Genomic DNA, 20,104 nt, shown 5'->3' on the forward strand with positions numbered 1-20,104 from the left:
CCCTCTTTTAAGTTATATATATTTTTTCTTTGTAATCCAGTGCGGAAAAGAAGGACCCTGGTCTAGTTGGTGCCAACTAATGGCCGCCGACGCCCCCCAAAATTTACCCATAATTTACGCAAAAATCTAAAGTGCGCCCAAAGCTGACAGCCCTGCGTCCGCACCTCTGCACAGACAGTACGGATTCCCTGCAGCCCGTAAAAAAGAGAAAAAAGTAGGCCTTCATCTCCCTTTTAAACTTCGACGCTGTCCACGTCCTCAAAAAGAATGGATCTAATTAAAACGTTGCATTCGTCATCATCGCCAGAGTGTTGCCAAACGGGTTCTGGTGGAGAGGAGGCAGGGAGATGCAGCACCACATGACTGAGTCTGAACTGCGGAGGGATGGGAGTCAGATTGGGTTTCTCTTCTCTCATTGGCCGGTGGGCTGACTTTTGACACGCAGACCAGGGACCCTCCTGCCGTATAAATAAGCCTGATAGGACTTTATTATTCTAGCATCACGGCAGCAGGTTTCTGCTAAGTTTGGAGTTACTCGCGTCACCACAACTGTATGTCTGCCTGAAGGTGGTTTAAAAACAGGGGCTCAGCAGCACAAGGAGTCTGCATGTCTGCTTAGACATGCTCAGCTTTGTGGATACCCGGATTCTGTTGCTGCTTGCAGTAACTTCATACCTAGCATCATGTCAATGTAAGTTTGAATATCTGCTCTTTTCTTCTGTGATGGATATTTTTTTCACGGGTCCCACTTCTTGAGGATCTTGCGCTTGGCTTTTGTTTGGAACTTACATCAAGGTCAACCTGAAGACAGCTTTAAGCACTGCTGAATAAAACTCAACGGATTGAGCTCATGCAGAGGATTCTTCACTTTTTTTTTTTCCAAGGATGCAGTTATCATGATTTGATTAGTGTCCGTAAAGGGAGAAGTTGCGCTGCTTGAAAAAAAAAAAAGAGAGAAAAAAGTTTAGTTGCTTTGAAAGAGGCGTTTAAATAGTTAGTCTAGAGTCTTTTTTTAAACTTTTAATGCATGTAGGAGTTAATAAAATTCGCCAAATGTAAATTTTTTTTCAGGAATAGGATGAAAAACTTGGTGGGGCGTTGTACACATTGTTCCATCCAGACGTCCAAGGAATGAGCTTTATTATAGGAAACTCTAATGTCTCCCCCTGGTGGCCATGGTGCAAACATCTACTCGCCACAATTTGAATTCTCTCCAACCCCATTTATCATGTTAAAGCAGAAATAACACTAAATTATAAGATTATTATTATTATTATTTTCAGATTTTTAAGATAGCCTTGTGAGTCACTTACCTTACATTTAATGGTCACAGAGTTTAGTATAAATTAAAAACAAGAACAATTTAAAAGACTAAAAGATGCGCTTTATTAAGGTAACACTTCTCGGCAAATTTGATGATTATATTACATGATATAGGCAAATAAAAAAAAGGTCTCACATGACTTTGAACGTACAGGCGCGCCGCCTTGTGGTGCCGATCGGACATAACGTGTTAGAGTTCACGGGGAGGTCCCAGCTGCACCCACCCTATCCGTGACCAGCTGGTTCAGAGGGCAGAGAAACGCAAACATCAGCCACCAATAAAGAATAAAGTCACCAATTTTTAAAAAGCCCTGTAATAATAATCATAATAAATAAAACTCACATTTTAATATTACTGCAGCAAAAGTAGCATGACGGGAGTAATACACTCCAATTACAAATCATGTAGCTCTTGTCTTCTTTGCTGTAGCAGGCCAACTATTCCTTTCCCTAGGGCATAAAAAAAAAAAACCTGTCCAGGCCTGTTTGCAGCTGGAGTCTTAACATGTGGAATGCTCCAACACTGAGATTCACATTCATTTCTGACAGCTCGACAAAGTCTGCTGTGATTCACAAACAGTGTAGACATGGCCCACAGCTGCACTTTAAGAGAGGCTGAGACATGTTACACAGCAAATAAAACATGCAGGAAGGATGCTTATTTTAGGCCTGGCAGAAGCGTCTGCTCGACATTTACAGACGATAAGTTTAGTGTAAATAGTCTGACACAGTGAAAGTGGTGGTAATGGAAACACACAAAAGGCACAGACTGATATTTCACTTTCTGAATGCACTGGCTTTAACACACTCTCCACAATCTTTAAATCAATATAGCATATTCATATAATATGAAGATTTTCAGCAGAGGGAATTATGAAGCATTAAGAAGAGGTTTAACAGGAATGTAGAAGGATGGAAATTGCTTTGTCTCTTTTTCAGGTTTTGCCCCAAAATGCTTATTATGTTCTAACGGAGTCTTCCCTTTTTCTCTCCCTGCCTCTCCCTGCTTCTGCCTCTCCCTCCTCCTCCTCATCTCTACAATGCCACAGACAAGGTCAGTACGCATGCATGCTATCATGAAAACAACATACCTTAAAGATAGGTTTACCTTTTCCACTTGGTCTTTTTTTTTTCTTCTCTTCCAAAATCTCTGAAACATCTCGGTTATCGTTGAACATTCAGACAATCTCAACCATGGCAGAGGAGCTCAGTTAGGATTTTCTGAACTGAGTTATTTCTTGCATTTTTTTCCCTTCCTGTCCATGAATAGGTGAGGGTCCTATTGGCTTAAATTTGTGTCAATGAAAGCTAAAACCGCAGGGCTGAGGTACCCATGGGGCCTGGTACAAAGGATCTTTTCTAAGGACAGCAGTGAGGGGGCAGAGAGGGAGGTTTGCCCCTAACAGCTGGCTCTGGGTCAGTTTGGAGTCTCCCTCTACTCCTTGATTTAGATTGTATTTGATAATCACAACCTGGCCTGAGACCAGTTAGTCAAGCCTGACATCTTCACAGAAATTTCATAAACCTTTATATAACACTGAGACAGCCTTGATGAAAACTTCTGCTCATAATTGAGATTGTGTTTCCAGCTTTACCATGACCAGTGTGGTTCTGGCAACACAACACAGACTAACGTGCTCATACTTCTGAGGGATTGTTGAGTCTGGTTTTGGATGTTTCATCTTCTTGTCTCTCAGCATCTCTGATGTGCACATGTTGACCATTAATATCACACGCACATTGCTCTCCCGTGTACCAGTTTATGTGCACGTGTCGCAGCGGCAGTATGTCTTAATGCTGAGTTCGTTTATTTGTAACAATGGCCAGTCCTCCACAGTTATGCCCATTAAAAAGGAGGGGACAGGCTGAATGACTGGTACTGCCAACACATTAAATTAATGTGTGAAAGCCTGAAAAGACTGAATAAATAAATCTTACATTTATTTATCTCCTTTTCCATTTCATGAAGGTTCAAGGTGGCCACATAATGTTGCTCCTATGTGTCATTTGGAGCGTGGCATGTGAGATTAATGAAGTTTAATTTAGATTAGGAAAGGTCAGATGCCATCTTTATAATGGCTGGTCGAATCACTCGTGTACTTTTTTTTTCTTTTTTCTTTTTTTTTTACTTGCTTGTCCTCCAAAGTCAACAAATACCAGATTGTCTGAATTCAGATCTGGATTACATGTATGTGGTTTTAGATAGGAAGCTGTGGCCTGCTTAAGTGTGGGGATAGTTTGGTACTGACATGCTGCTGAAGTAATAAACTGAGCCATCTGCTCCATGTTTTTGGTCTGACTGAGTGATTTTTGTGCTGCAGGGTCCCAGAGGAGACAAAGGACCTCGAGGTGACAGGGTAAGCAGATGCAAAACTCCACTGTCTGTGATAAACAAGCCAATATGTCACTGAAGTATTTGATCATATGTACTTATGAAGCATCTTTGGCAAAGTTTTTGTCGACGTCACCTGACCTATTAACCTTGTCAGGCCACACCCCTTTGTTTACATCTCCTATAGCCCTATTTATTTTCTTTAATTACAACAGTAATGAAATATGAGATATGTGATATGATATTTGCAATATTGATCTGGTTTATTTTATTGCCATTTGAATATTTTATACTGTTGCTGAGACTGAATATATATTATATCTTTGCTAAAGCAGTATTGCAAAGTTTTTGATTTCTTTTCACATTTTAATGCATCTTTCTCTTTTTGAAGTAAGAATTTAAGAGTTAAAAACACATGAGAGTTTCATTTCCTGCAGAAATGAACAGGATGCGTACTTAAATCTCAGCTTTAATAATAACCAACGTTTACTCACTCGTGTCATCTGTGTTTTACAGGGTCCTCCCGGCCCAGATGGAAAAGATGGTAAACCTGGACTTCCTGGCCCCGCTGGCCCTCCTGGCCCCCCTGGACTTGGAGGAGTAAGTGCACTGTTTATGCCTATGAAATAAACAGCCTGCAGTGGCCGTGTTTATTGCAAATGTGCTCCAAAAATGTTGATGAAGTAACTCTGGTGGAAAAATGACAAGCTGTTTGTACGAATCAAATCTGGTGTTCTGGTCACCTCGCTGTCTCATTAATTAACCCTATAACCTTTGACCTTTTGTCTTTTACCCATTTTCCCTCAAAGCCTTTCAAAAAGAGATACCACATGCATGGTTACCACTCGTGTGGTCATTTTATCTATATTTAATCTCATTAGTTTCCACTTTCATGTTTTTAAATATCTCTTCAGGTTGATCTGATTATTTACAATATTCATTTTTTTCTAAGCAGTGTTTTGTTTTTTTATGGCTGTTGATGTGACACAGGTCAATGCCCTATTACAAGAGAGGCTTTTATTATATGCACTTAGGTATTAAACTGTGTTTTCCTCTGTTCAACAGAACTTTGCTGCTCAGTACGATGGTGTAAAAGCCCCTGATCCTGGTCCTGGACCCATTGTGAGGGCCCCTCTTTTTTATCACAACACAGCAACACGGTCCAGTAATCATGCACCACTGTGCATAAAAACAGATATGTCTACACATGCTTTTGCATGCTTTCCTGTATTTGGATAACTGTAGTGCATGGAAAATTTCTTTTATTTCACACATTTACTTTTTGATTTCAATCCCAACAAAATATCTTAATGATAATCTAACTCAAAGCTGATGATCTTTTCAGGGTTTGATGGGACCAAGAGGCCCTCCCGGACCTCCTGGACCCTCTGTAAGTATTACCGTGTGCTAAAATGAACCCTATATAAACATCTTTTAAAACCTTCATGACTAAATGCTGTGCTTCCTCTCATTCAATAGGGACCTCAGGGACACACAGGACACGCTGGTGAGCCTGGCGAGCCTGGACAGACTGTAAGATCATCCTCCTAAACATTCACAGTTCTTCCAGTGCCAACTTCATGGTTCATCTGTGAGATATTAATGCTCTGGTTTTCATTCCCAGGGCTCTGTTGGTCCCCGTGGCCCTCCCGGACCTCCTGGCAAAGCTGGAGAGGATGTACGTACACATTAGTGTTACTACAAGATTTTCAAGGGTTGCTTCTGTTCACTCGTTTGAGCATTTTTGTCATCACTTTCTTGGAAATATTTTGAGTTGCTGCTGGAGTCTTTTGTGGCTGAAAGTCTATTTTGTTGATTCACAGGGTAACAATGGCAGACCTGGCAAGCCCGGAGACAGAGGTGTCCCTGGCCCTCAGGTAAGAGATTTGCACAAAGATAATGAGAACAACAAACAGATGCTCAACAGATACTAGCAAGAGATGAATTTGTAGATGTCGAGTATTTAATATGCTCTTTATGTTTGATCTGCAGGGTGCTCGTGGATTCCCCGGAACCCCTGGACTTCCAGGAATGAAGGGACACAGAGTGAGTGGTGACTTTTTTCCCACTGCTTCAACTTTACTCACTCCTGAGACCCGCTGACTTAAAAAAAAAGAGCTCTAAAGAACACAGTGGAGGAGGAGACACACCTGTGCTGTTTAGAAATTGGACTTTTTAAAAGCGTCATGCTCCATAATTAGCCCCACAGGGAGTGAGTATGGACCTAACCTCCTTCTGAATTCCTAATGGCTGCCATTGGAGTTCTTAGCCCTTGAAGATGACTGGAGACAGATGTAAAGCTTCCTACAACCCACCTTTGATTTTATAAAAGCTTTTTTAAAGAGGTTTTTAATGTCTACTGCCCTTGTTATGTGTATCTCTGGAGCAGTAAACTACAATTTTAATCTGTTTTCTTTTGCACCTGTTGACCTAAATGTTGTATCTTCATTGACATCTGCCCTCATCACAGTGCTTCTGTGTTTCAGGGTTACACTGGCCTGGATGGACGCAAGGGAGAGCCTGGTTCTGCTGGACCTAAGGTAAGGCAACACCTGGCTTTCCACTGAAGACTTTGATTCACATTGATTCACATTAGTGTCAGTCTATTTTTAATTAATTAATTAATTAATTAAAAAAAAAAAAGGTTAAACAGTTGTTCTCAATAGGAATACAATTGGAAATTTTCTAAAAGCATTTAGTGTGTTTCACTTAAGTTTCTCTCTTTCCCCTGTTAATACCATTTTTCCTGCTTCTCCCATAGGGTGAGCCTGGTGCACATGGAGCTGCTGGAAGCCCTGGACTGGCTGTAAGTTAGTTTTTTTTGTTGTGGTTTTGTTTTTTGTTGTTTTTTTTTAAACTCAAGATTCACCTTTCATGCACAAAATCTTAGTGAGGGCGTTTGACTTGGATTCCTGTGACTGTTTGCATCAGTCAGCAGGATGCTAGACCAGTGTCAAATGATGGGAATGCTGTTACGTTATAAAAACCTGTACAGGTGATAATTGTAGGTAACTGTCTTGTCTTCAGGGTGCTCGTGGCCTGCCTGGTGAGAGAGGCCGTCCCGGCCCTGCTGGCCCTGCTGGTGCTCGTGGTGCTGATGGCAATGTTGGACCTGCTGGCCCTGCTGTGAGTAAAACCCGTTTATCAGTGTTAAATTCAGGTTATCTTAATACATAAATGAAGAGTGTTTTTGTGCCATCCTGTGTCTATATTGCAATATACCAGCACCTATATCAGACAAACGTCATGGTTAAACTTCAGACTTTTGACTGTGATGTGTTTTTGCTCTTCCTTTATTCAGGGACCCCTTGGTGCTGCTGGTCCCCCAGGATTTCCCGGTGGCCCCGGCCCCAAGGTGAGTGCGATGTCACTTCCTGTTGCATGCCCTCTCAGAGGGCATGCATGAAACCTCATGTTTAGGTTTCATTGGTCTACAGTACAAGTTCCCACCCAACAACATTCTCTTATACAGTATCCCCAAGGGAATCAACAGCTAAAATGACTTCTGAATTTTTGATGTTTTTAATTTAAACACCCATTTTAACTTTTAATGATGAAACCAAAACAAATATTTAATTTCCTAATGCTGCTCTCGCTATAATACCAACAACCATTTGGTAATAGTGGTACATTGTTTGATTGTGGGTGTATTGACAGGGAGAGAACGGACCTGCTGGAGCTACTGGCCCATCTGGACCACAGGGAAGTAGAGGAGAGCCCGGACCCAATGGTGCTGTTGGCCCCGTTGGTCCCGCTGTAAGTATAAAAGGATGTTTCCATCAAGCTGACTTTCCTGTCGTGTAACCAAGCCGGGGACTGTTATTAGTCCTTTGGCTGACTTTGAGTCCTGTATTTACTCTTGATTTTAGGGAAGATTGTTGCCATGTTGCAGACATAATTGTTTAAAAATAGTTTCCTTTAAAAACTAATGTTATGAATGATGTTGTGCAAATGATTTGTATACCTTCAAAATGTTCTTTTTCTTATCATACTGTAGCATAGATTTCCTTTTGCCCACTTACATATCGTCTGAAAAGTCACATGCAGTATTTTTCATTGCAATGCAAATTTAGTCTTAATATTTTATACCTTCATGACAAAGCCCTTTTTTTCCCTGCACTTTCTCTCCAGGGTAACCCTGGTGCTAATGGCCTGAATGGAGCTAAGGGAGCTGCTGTAAGTCTTTGAGTTGTACCAAGTTGGGTTTTTCAGTCACAGTTTCTGATTTTGACTTAAACATTGTTTGCTATAATAAGGTTTTATGCTGACCTGTTGACCGTACCTGTTGTTCAGGGCCCCCCTGGTGTCGCTGGAGCTCCTGGCTTCCCTGGACCAAGAGGAGGACCTGGACCACAGGGACCTCAGGGTGCTGCTGGACCCAGAGGCCTTGCTGTGAGTAAACAAGAAATAAGAAAATATCCTCAAAACATACATATCCATTTGTAAGCATTCATGCACAGACACTCTGATACGGTAACATTAATTGTATTCAAGATGATTGCCCTTTTAATTAATTGCATCTGCTTATCTGTGTCAATTTTAGGGAGACCCTGGAGTTCAGGGTGTTAAGGGAGATACTGGTCCCAAAGGCGAGCCTGTAAGTTTATTTCATTATCATGTTTGTTATTTAGAATTCCACCAAAATAAATCTGAAAAAGTCTGCATGCACATTTGATAACTGTTTCCCTTTGTTGCCTCCCTCAGGGTAACTCTGGACCTCAGGGACCCCCTGGACCTCAAGGTGAGGAGGGCAAGAGAGGACCCACTGGTGAGCTCGGTGCTACTGGACTTGCTGGTGCCCGTGGAGCCAGAGTGAGTGCAGGAACACCATGGCCATGTTTCACAATGGCCATGTTTCACAATGGCCATGTTTCACACATAAATGTTCTACATCCAGAGACATGTTATTGGGATCAGCCAATAATGGCCGTGTGTCTCCTTTAGGGTGCTCCTGGCAGCCGTGGTATGCCTGGTGCTGAGGGAAGAACTGGCCCCATTGTAAGTATTCAATAAGCAAATCTCTTACTTAAAATACAGGCAACATTTAGTCATGTAGCGAAATTTTCTTCTCATAATTTGTCTCTTCTACCATTTTCATAGGGTATGCCTGGTGCTCGTGGTGCTACTGGTGCTGGTGGACCTCGTGGACCCCCTGGAGATGCTGGCCGTGCTGGTGAGCCTGGCCCAGCTGGTCTCAGGGTGAGCCTTTTGCTAAGACATGTTTTTGAATGATTGTAATTCACAGTTTTAATGAGTTACAGAGACACCTCAAAGTAGAATGGCGTATTAGACAATTGCGGTTTAAAAATATGGTGCTGGAGGAGGGGAAGGGATACTGTTTATAGAAAAAAAACAGAGAATGGCTCAGTGACTGTATTATGCCTGCATGCAGTGGATGACCTAATCAAGGTTGTGGGTTAGCTTAGAATAATCACGTCATCAGATACATACAGAGACATTGCTGTGAATTGTGTCTATTCAGAAGAAACAACATAATGATTTGGATTAAGGGATAGCTGATGTGAGGATATTGATGGTTCCATATTTTCCATATTTTTGCACCTCCTCACAAATGTGTCCATGTGGAATTCAGTTCATAGGGGATTGCTGAGTTCATCTGTATAATACTACAAATTCTTAACTGCAAATTGTCTTAAGATAAATTTTGTTGCCAAATACATAAAATTGCATTGAATGGAAAATTAATGACAGTGTTTATTTTCCACAGGGTCTCCCAGGAAGCCCTGGAAGCTCTGGACCCCCAGGAAAGGAAGGACCTGCTGTAAGTAAACCTGAATTTTTATTGTTCTTACTGATTTTTTTTTTTTCATGTAATCTCCTCCTGTTCCCATTCTGTAATATTTATGACCACTTTTCCTCAAACAAATCTGCAATCTTTGTTCCTCGCTCCAGGGTGCTGCTGGACAAGATGGCCGCACCGGACCTCCCGGCCCAACTGGACCTAGAGGTGCACCTGGAACCATTGGTTTCCCTGGACCCAAAGGACCTTCTGTAAGCCATAAAAAAAAAACAAGCATTTAGAATTATATGCTTTTTTCTTTTTCAACTTGATCACAATCTGTTCTGAAACTGTCTTTTATTTCAGGGTGAGCCTGGCAAGCCTGGAGAGAGGGGAGCCACTGGCCCCACTGGACTGAGAGTAAGTCAGAAAGATAATAATATATAAAACCTGAATTTATTTGGTATTGGCTTCAGTTGTTAAATGGCATCACTCTCTTATCTTTGTGTCTAGGGAGCCCCTGGACCTGATGGTAACAATGGAGCCACTGGCGCTGTTGGACCTGCTGTAAGTGTTCTTCTGTGCAGCACATAACTAGATCTTGAAGAATAACAGCCACTGCATCATTTTTGACACTGATAACGCTTCCCTCTTTCTTCATTACAGGGCGGACCTGGTGAGAAGGGAGAGCAGGGACCTGCTGGTGCTGCTGGCTTCCAGGTTTGGATCCATAATTTTCTCTATAGATAAAAAGAAGGCATCACTTCTTTTTATCTGCTGTTGTGATGTCATATTGCTACCTATAACGTGATGCCCCAATCTTATTGCAAAAAGTAACAAAGTAAACTTCTAAAAAACCAAAAAGCCTCAACACTATAGAATTAGCTTCTTCACTGCCTTCCTGTTGATGCAATTGAAGTTGATGTAGCGGCTTGATATTTTCAGGGTCTGCCTGGACCCGCTGGACCCGCTGGAGAGCCTGGCAAGGCTGGAGACAGAGTAAGTAATTAAAGAAACACACACACTGAGTTTGATAATTGTCAAACTATAATAAATGCAGCATTTATTTAAAATGAAGTCCATCTCTAACCAAATGACCATGCTTCTGTAGGGTATCCCAGGAGAACCAGGACCTGCTGGAGCTGCTGGTGGCAAGGTGAGATTACCTGTCCATGACATTGTTTTCTTAAATGAATGAAATATAGGATTTTTTACACAGTATTGGAGCCTTTCAAAAGTGGATATATGTCCAGGTCTATGTGCACCAAATGAACCAAGACCCTTTCATTTGTTGTAGGCTTTTCAGTTTTAGTCAGATACACACCTTTACATCTGTTACTAACAAAGCACACTTAGAGTCAAACACAAAATTCTTTCTTTTTTAAATACACTGAACAATAAATACACGTAAAAAAATAATAATAATATATGTGTGTGTGTGTGTGTCCCTTCAGGGAGAGCGCGGTAACCCTGGTGTTGCTGGGGCTGCTGGACCTCAGGGACCAATTGGCGTTCGTGGACCTGCTGGAGCCCCTGGACCTGATGGTGGCAAGGTAAGACAGTTCTATAACCTAGAGAAAAGATATAACTTCTGGACCAGTGTTGGACCCCTATTATGATTTGCATTTGTACAACTTAAAGCATTATCAATTTACATGTTAAAACCTCCACTAGATCTAGGGGCTGAGGGTGAACCTTCAGGCCTAAAAGTTTGAATTTAGTCAAAACCTGACAGTTCATGCACAGCATGTAAAAGCCAGGGAACAGTCTTTAACATGTACTTCCACAGCAATTTACAGCGCTGCTTAACGATGAAAATCAGAGCGATGATTCTGAGAAACTATTTAAAAAAAATGGTTATGAAAGTAATAAAATTTGTACATAGTTTGGGGGAAAAAAGAATATTTGTTTTGTGCAAATGTGAACCCAAGTTTGTTCTCTTTGTTTCCAGGGAGAGCCTGGTCTTGCTGGAGCTGCTGGTGGTCCTGGACATCAGGGAGCTGGTGGAATGCCTGGAGAGCGTGGAGCAGCTGGTGGTCCTGGACCCAAGGGAGAAAAGGTAAGTTCCAGAAATCTACCACCAGCAAATAAAGTGGGTGTTTGTGAGTGAGGAAGTATTATATCTTTGTTGTTGTTTGTCTTACACCCTGTTTCTCTCTCTCCTACAGGGAGAGCCTGGACACAAAGGCCCTGATGGCAATCCTGGCAGAGATGGTGCCCGTGTACGTTAAACTTTCCTATTGTTATTAATATATTTGGTGTAAAAACTGAACTCGTCCACTGCATTAGTTTGAGTATGTCAGTCATAGCCCTGATCTCAGTGTGCGCTTCTCTCTCTCAATCTAGGGTCTGCCTGGACCTGCTGGACCTCCAGGACCCACTGGAGCCAATGGTGATAAGGTAAGTTTATGTAATGTTTACCATAAAACAAATAACTGAAAGAAACCACCAAATGTGATGTTTTTAGATTTGGTCTCTAATATGGTTTTTAGTTATTTATTTATATTTTTATATGATCTAAATGTCTGCCACCAAAATTATTCAAGATAGTGAACCAACTCCAGAACCAGTAACCTACAACAGAAAGCCATTTGCAGACTTTTACAGCAGTCAGAATTTTATTGCTGAGTAATTTTATGTGAGACATCTCACCCCTCTCTAAGACAAAAATTAAATGACCCCCAACACTGCCATATCTAAATCTAGAACCTCAACACTGCCATCTAATGGCTATTATATAAAATAATAGCAATGAGTTACCTGCAGCTTAATGTAAGAAGACAGTAGTTAACCTAAAAATAAAAATAGAAAACAAGTATTAATATTTAATATTAGTATTTTTGAGATTTCATTAATTCAAAATATACTAATTTGGAAGGGGTTTTTGTTGTTGTTGTTTTTTCATTTTTCTTGAGTGTATGTGTATGATACAGTTAACAGACAATAAAATACAATAACAAAATTCTTTAGGAAAGAAATGCTCACTATTTGTAGCATTCATATAAACTATTACATATTGAGCTATCTTGGCTTTCAAATTATGGAGAGTGACTAATCAGTGGATGCATGGAACAATTCTCTCCTCCAGGGTGAGGCTGGTTCCTTCGGACCTAGTGGCCCAGCTGGAGCTCGTGGACCCTCTGTAAGTAGCTGTTGATCACTCATTGTTCCATTAGGTTACATTTCTATTTTAAATATCTGATAAATACCCTGGCAAAATGCAAGCTTCAATCTTTTAGTATAAACAGTCTTTTTGACCCACTGTCTGTTGTCCACAGGGCGAGCGTGGAGAGGTTGGACCTGCTGGAGCTCCTGGATTCGCTGGCCCCCCTGTAAGCCCACAGCTTAAAATTCAATAGCCCATTCCCTTCATCATGTTACACAGATAAAGATGAGCAAGTATTTACATATCACAACCACACGTGCTACAGGGTGCTGACGGTCAAGCTGGAGCAAGAGGAGAGCGTGGACCTTCAGGAGCAAAGGGAGAAGTTGGCCCCGGTGGACCTGCTGGACCCGCTGGACAGTCTGGACCTGCTGTTAGTACCATTAACAATGAAGACACACACACACACACTCATCCAGCAAAGCTAATCAGACCAAGACAGGTCTAACATGATGATATAGTGGTAGCAGGCTCTGTACAGTGAGAGCGTTCACTTTGGCATGAAATCAAAAGCTTTTCAAATGTCATCAACATTGCATTAGCATTTATACAAAATACTGCTTATATGTACTGATGAGAGGTGAGTGTTCTAGATATGAAATAGTTTGATTTCTTCTTCTGTATCTAGGGTCCTTCTGGCCCTGCTGGACCTACTGGTGCTCGTGGAGACACTGGACCTGCTGTGAGTATTTAAATATACATATACAGCTTTAATCACAATTGCACCACCTTTACCTGCCACACACACAAACACTCTCTCACAAATGCAGGCTTAAGAGCAACCATGGCATGTAGTGAACAGGAGTTCCAATCAAAACTCTTAGGAACATCAATAAGAGACCAGATAAAAATATGAGATTAGAACTATTAGGTCATTTGCTATGCTACATTTTTTTTAAATGCCTGTATTTTTTTTTTTTTTAACATAAGCACAAATAAGACAATTGCAATATGCAGATCTGATTTGGCATTGTGCAAATGTCTGCACTTAACTGCACAATATCACAGTTTAACTATGTAAGCTCTTGTTCCATTCATTTCTCAGTGTTTCCTCTAAATGGCTCAAATGTATCTTATTGGCTGTAGCAGTTTTATTTATACAACACATTTTACTACACATAAACTCAATGTGCTCAACATAAAAGATAAAAACCCATGTAGGTCTGCAATGCCTTAAGACAATAAAAACAACAAAACAAACTTTACAACCAAATAAAATACAAGTTAGTATATGCACACAAACACAAGCACAGTTATTAAGTGTAAGTCTGTGAGCATAAAAAAGGTTTTGAGTCTGTTTTTGAATGCAAACACAACTCTAACTGAACTCAGGTACTTGTTCCAAAGTACAGGACCACAGTAACTGAAAGCACTCTAAGAACATTTAGATCTAATAATTCTGGGAACAGTAAAAAGATCTGCACCTGATGACCTCAGAGGTCTGACTGGGTTGTAGACACTGAGCAAGCCAGAGATGTACTAGGGGACCAAACCACTCAGAGCTTTATCAACTAATAGAAGGATATTAAAGTAAATTTTGTAACAAACTGGAAGCCAGTGATGTGACTTCAGTCCTAGAGTAATATGTTAAAATTTCCACGTACGTATAAGTACTCTGGCTGCTGCATTCTGAATGGGTTGAAGGCATCTTACTGATTATTTTGATAGTCCTGCAAACAGAGTGTTCATGTCGTCTAAACTGCTTGATATGAATGCATAGACCAGTTTCTCAGAGTTTCTACATTTTTCTAAGTGGTAGAAAGCAATTTAAAACTGAGATCACTGTTCAAAATAAAGTCAAGGTTCCTGAATTACTCGCTGCATTTCAGAGAAAGGGATGATAAATATGAACAAATCTTCTACCAATGACTTTTTGGACTGACAACAAATATTTCTGTCTTTGTCTGAAAGACAAGTCAGATCTAAAGGATTATTAGACATCCAGCATTTAATGTCATTAGTGCAGCTTATTAATTTGTGAACAGAGATTAGATCATCAGAGGAAAAGAAGCTATGCATCATCCGCATAAGAATGGTAGCCTGATTCTTTGTGATAATATCAAGTGGGAGCATGTTAAGTTAAAGAGTAATGGACCAAGAACTGACCCTTGAGGAACCCCTGATTTAATTTTTATTTGTGTGGCTCTAAAACTACTAATTGAAACATGTGTATCATGTGTTTTTGTATCTTAACACACACACACACACACACACACACACACACACACACACACACACACACACACACACACACACACACACACACACACAAACACACACACACACACACACACACCAAAGATTATGGACGACCTCTGTCTAACCACTGTGTGTGTTCCTGGTCAGGGTCTGACTGGTTTCCCTGGTGCTGCCGGCAGAGTTGGTGCTGCTGGTCCTTCTGTGAGTATTGATTTTATATTTACTAATCAACTAATATTTATTAATAAACTCATATAGACACATAAACTGACCTGACATGACCCTTCTCTCATTCTCTTCCCCTCTCAGGGTATTGTTGGACCCCCTGGTCCCGCTGGTCCCGCTGGTAAGGATGGACCTCGTGGTCTCCGTGGTGATCCTGGTCCCGCTGGTCCTTCTGGAGAGCAGGGAATGGTTGGACCACCTGGTCTTGCTGGAGAGAAAGGACCCTCTGGAGAGTCTGGTCCCCCTGTAAGTCATAGCTCTCTGGAAATTATGGTCACTGAAATTTTGAGGACACTTCAGTGGTATCCACAAAAAGTTCATTAACCTCATACCTCTCATGAGCTCATGTAGGCCTTTAGATCTCCATCCTCCCTGCTTTAATGTCTGACTGTTGATGTATTTTAGGGTCCTGCTGGTTCTCCTGGATCCTCTGGTCCTCTTGGACTTCAGGGTTTCGTTGGTCTGCCTGGTTCTAGAGGAGATCGTGGTACACCTGGTGGTGCTGGTGCTGTGGTAAGTAAAAACTAGCTCTGATTGCACCACAAAAAAAAAAAAAAAAAAACCACCTTTTTGAAAAACCACTAAAAGTGTGTTGTCATTCAAATCTATTGTTTCAGTGTGACCAAACTGTCTTAAGGCTGTGTTGGCAATTGGTCAGCTCAAACAGTGCTAGTCCAGATTGCACACCAGTCTGATGATAGTTATAACCTAAAATTGCTATCATAATGCCCATTTGGTGGGCTTCTCAGAATGACCACATGCACCTTTGCTAATCTCCCAGTGAGTCCAAACATGCACTGCATGCATGTTGGTACATTACTTGGATTTGACTCAGTTGGTCCACAATACTCTGAAGCTTTTGACTATATTTGACCCACTCATTTTCTCCGCATCATATCCCAGGGAGAGCCTGGTAGAGCTGGACCTCCTGGTCCCGCTGGAGCCCGTGGACCCCCTGGCAACATTGGCCTGCCTGGTATGACCGGACCCCAGGGAGAGGCTGGACGTGAGGTAAAGACTTGTGACCCCTACTAATGACCTATGAATGGTTTTGAGACTAAAATATACTGTTCACTCAAGTAGTATCTGTGACTTCATTCAATAGCACTTGTTTTTACTATGCTTTTGTGTGATAGTTTAGTGTGATGGTCGCCTGACAAGGTTGTAATAGGAATCTTCATGTCAACTTCTGTATTCTTTACCATCCACAGGGCAGCCCTGGTAACGATGGACCTCCTGGTCGTCCTGGTGCTCCTGGCCTGAAGGTAATGCCCTGTCATACACCTTAAACAATTTTCATGTACAGAATACACATGTATACTGTGGTTTGACCTACTTCCACCCTGATTCACCATGCTTAGGGTGATCGTGGTGAGCCTGGATCCCCTGGTGCCATGGGACTTGCTGGTGCTCCCGGACCTGCTGGACCCACTGGAGCTGCTGGCAGACCTGGAAACCGTGGAGAGGCTGTAAATATTCAAATCGTTATATTCCCAATATAAGTAGCATATTTTGCAGGATGCTTTTATCTACAATCATCTGCTTGTTTCACTCAAATCTTTCATTCTTGTTTTTCTTTTTCTTTTTCCTTTTTTTTCTTTTCTGGGGGGGTTTTGTCCCTAGGGCCCATCGGGTTCAGCTGGAGCTGTTGGCCCCGCTGGAGCTAGAGGTGCCCCTGTAAGTATAATAAACTAGTAAAGTAAATGAAATGACTCAAACAATGCACCACATAAACTTTCCACTGTGTATGATACATAGCCTATGTGTGTGTCTGTGTTTAATGTAGGGACCTGCTGGACCTCGTGGTGAGAAGGGAGTTGCTGGAGACAAGGGAGAGAGAGGCATGAAGGGTCTGCGTGGACATCCTGGTCTCCAGGGAATGCCTGGACCTTCTGTGAGTGCCTGTACATCAACATGATACACAAGCGCTGTATGAGTACACAGCTACATTATGCTGATAGACCACGCACAGATACAGGAGCAGAATGATGTAAACACAGAGAGAAAGACTTGCTGTCACCAAACTGTCACTGACTGATGTGTTTTCTCTTACCACAGGGACCTTCCGGTGACACTGGAGCTGCTGGAGCTAACGGACCTTCTGGACCAAGAGTGAGTAGAATCTTAGTAGTTTACACAGTATAGGAGTGTTTTCTTTTCTACATGTATCTATAGAAGTTCAACTGTGTTCACCATTAGTGAGAAATAAGCAGGTAGAAGAAAGCATGTTTCACTGTAACAGGATGAATCAGGTTCACAGGCACATACAACCCAACTATATTTGACAGAACACCTGTAACACTGAAGCACCAAACAAAGGACACATTGTAATTTAGAACAGTATACAATCTGAATTTATTGTAAAAGGACAAATTTTTGACTGTGTAATGTGATTTCTTTAGGGACCTGCTGGACCCCATGGACCCGCTGGTAAGGATGGCAGACCTGGTGCTCATGGTACTATGGGTGCTCCTGGTCCTCGTGGACCCAACGGATACACCGGACCAGTGGTAAGCTTGACTTTACATCAAGAGCTTTGTCGCCTTTGTAAATACTGCAATTGTTATTTTGTAGACTGGACAGTTTAGTGCTATTTATCAACTGTTATTCACACATCACTATATTGTCTTAACCATGTTAGGGTCCTCCTGGACCTCCCGGTCTGCCCGGACCTCCCGGCCCTGCTGGTGGTGGATACGATGTCTCCGGATATGATGAGTACAGAGCTGATCAGCCTGCTCTGAGAGCCAAGGACTACGAGGTTGATGCCACCATCAAGTCTCTCAACACTCAGATTGAGAACCTGCTCACCCCCGAGGGATCCAGGAAGAACCCTGCCCGCACATGCCGTGACATCAGGCTCAGCCATCCTGACTGGAGCAGCGGTAAGCTCGACTTCAGCTCCTTAAAATATCAGGTTTAGATGCATTTTCAGAGGCCATGTGTTTAACTGATTTAGACAAAAATAATCTACTCCCATTAATCTGACTCTCTGCTTTTCCTGCCCTGAAGGATTCTACTGGATTGACCCCAACCAGGGCTGCACCAACGATGCCATCAAGGTCTTCTGCGACTTCACCACCCGTGAGACCTGCATCTATGCCCACCCTGAGAGCATTGCCCGCAAGAACTGGTACAGAAGCACCGAGGCCAAGAAGCACGTCTGGTTCGGCGAGACCATCAATGGTGGTACTGAGGTAAGCGAGGAGGCAACTTACTTCATGTGAAATTAAAACAAGGTTGACACCACGAATCTCTTTATAGAAAAAAAACTGACTGCATCTTTTCTTCTTGCAGTTTACCTACAACGATGAGACCCTCAGCCCCCAGAGCATGGCCACCCAGCTGGCCTTCATGCGCCTGCTGTCCAACCAGGCCAGCCAGAACATCACCTACCACTGCAAGAACAGCGTTGCCTACATGGATGGTGAGAGCGGCAGCCTGAAGAAGGCTGTGGTACTCCAGGGCTCCAACGATGTGGAGCTGAGAGCTGAGGGCAACAGCCGCTTCACCTTCTCCGTGCTAGAGGACGGCTGCACTGTGAGTAGCATTGCTGTTATGTTTCATTCTTGCGTGCAACCTGCTTTGCAAGCTTTGTGATTTGTGTTGTTAAGCCCCACAGCACTATTCTGATATTCAACCTCTCCTTTTCTTCCTTTACCCTTGCAGACACACACTGGTGAGTGGAGCAAGACAGTGATTGAGTACAGAACAAATAAACCATCTCGCCTCCCCATCCTCGACATTGCACCTTTGGACATTGGTGGAGCTGATCAGGAGTTTGGTTTGGACATTGGCCCAGTCTGTTTCAAATAAATAGACTCATGATAAATTAACACCGAAAAAGAGAGGAAGAACGAAAAAAAAAAACAAAATCTCTGCCCTTCTATCTGTGTTCGTTTTTTTATACTGAATGCTGATTTCTCTCTGCGCATCCACTTGCTTACGATGGGCAACTATCGGAGAGGACTGAACAGACTGATCGGAGCGTTGGTGCAATGCAAATTAATACAGCAACCCAAAGGGACGCGGGAATACACCTTGTTGTGGGACATCATGTCATCCTTTTGTAAAAAATAAAAGAAGTGTAATAAAAACGCTGAAAGTATGCATCACTTTGTGGTCTTTGTATATCTTCCAAAGAGGAGGTTTAAAACCACAATTTCCATGAAAAAAAGGTTTAAACTACCTCATGCCTGTACCTAAAGAAAATACTATAACAAAAACCTGGGTCCACAACCGAGATGTTATGACTTCTAATGCTTCAAGCTTTGTCCCATATCCGAAGGTGCTCAGTTACTTGAAGCAGAGATCTATGGTGCTAATATGCAGCTGTGGAGCAAAACCACTTTTTTACTGTATTATTTTGTATTGACCTTTGAGGAGTCTTGCATTCTTCCCCTGATATTCCCCCATTCTAAGCAGGTGGAATGATTCTAAACCTGATGTCTGGTTTTTGTTCTTTTTTATTTTCTAGATTTATTTTTTTTTTTGTTTTTGTTTTGTTTTGTTTTCCTTCAGGCTTTTTCACTCTTCCAATCCCACACCCACTGTTCATTCTGACAGCACATAATTCATCCCGTTCTGAATGGTTTTTTTAGGCGGCCTCTCTCTCAAAAAAATGACACCACAAAAGTCTATTGTACCTATTTTGTATATGTGAGATGTTTAAATAAATTGTGAAAAGTTCTGAAATAAAGCATGTCCAATGTTCCAAAACACACTATGCAGTGACTTAAGTGCTTTCATGTTTTGAGGACACCACTGAGGGTGTGTCACTGTACTTTGGTTCTAGTTTGGCTGATGATTTACATGTCATCACTGACTTAAACATCTTCCTATTGTGGAAGCACAGCCATATCTTCATTTACCTTCCCCCTTTTATCTTGCTTTCCAACAGTACATTCAATTTTAATGTACAGCAAATTTCTGTTTACACTGTCCATGCCAATGTGTGATTACTAAAGTGCATTGTTCCTTGTAAATATGCATACTCTCGTGTTGCTTTTTCTTGCATAATACAGCTTTTGCATCCAAATAAATCTTTGTGATTTGGATCAAGGCTTGCAGTCATGCATATAGTCATGAATCAGTCTCACTTAAGAACATGGCAGTGCTG

General features: G+C 41.9%; 1 protein-coding gene across 1 annotated transcript; it reads left to right on the forward strand.

Annotated features, from left to right (window-relative positions):
- Positions 1-488: 488 nt before the first annotated feature.
- col1a2 (collagen, type I, alpha 2) lies at positions 489-19,706 on the forward strand. The gene is made up of 50 exons (XM_030740558.1): positions 489-691; positions 2,373-2,377; positions 3,645-3,680; positions 4,172-4,255; positions 4,721-4,777; positions 5,001-5,045; positions 5,135-5,188; positions 5,280-5,333; positions 5,479-5,532; positions 5,648-5,701; positions 6,142-6,195; positions 6,417-6,461; positions 6,683-6,781; positions 6,957-7,010; positions 7,313-7,411; positions 7,787-7,831; positions 7,949-8,047; positions 8,199-8,252; positions 8,360-8,467; positions 8,600-8,653; positions 8,756-8,854; positions 9,384-9,437; positions 9,569-9,667; positions 9,762-9,815; positions 9,909-9,962; positions 10,062-10,115; positions 10,341-10,394; positions 10,507-10,551; positions 10,850-10,948; positions 11,347-11,454; positions 11,564-11,617; positions 11,742-11,795; positions 12,484-12,537; positions 12,674-12,727; positions 12,827-12,934; positions 13,190-13,243; positions 14,908-14,961; positions 15,070-15,231; positions 15,391-15,498; positions 15,889-15,996; positions 16,197-16,250; positions 16,347-16,454; positions 16,609-16,662; positions 16,772-16,879; positions 17,044-17,097; positions 17,388-17,495; positions 17,627-17,870; positions 17,998-18,182; positions 18,283-18,525; positions 18,655-19,706. The coding sequence occupies exons 1-50, from the start codon at positions 622-624 to the stop codon at positions 18,799-18,801; spliced, it is 4,059 nt and encodes a 1,352-aa protein (XP_030596418.1). The 5' UTR covers positions 489-621; the 3' UTR covers positions 18,802-19,706.
- Positions 19,707-20,104: the final 398 nt, after the last annotated feature.

The sequence above is a fragment of the Archocentrus centrarchus genome, chromosome 11, assembly GCF_007364275.1.
Source record: "Archocentrus centrarchus isolate MPI-CPG fArcCen1 chromosome 11, fArcCen1, whole genome shotgun sequence".
NCBI classification, from domain to species: Eukaryota; Metazoa; Chordata; class Actinopteri; order Cichliformes; family Cichlidae; genus Archocentrus; species Archocentrus centrarchus.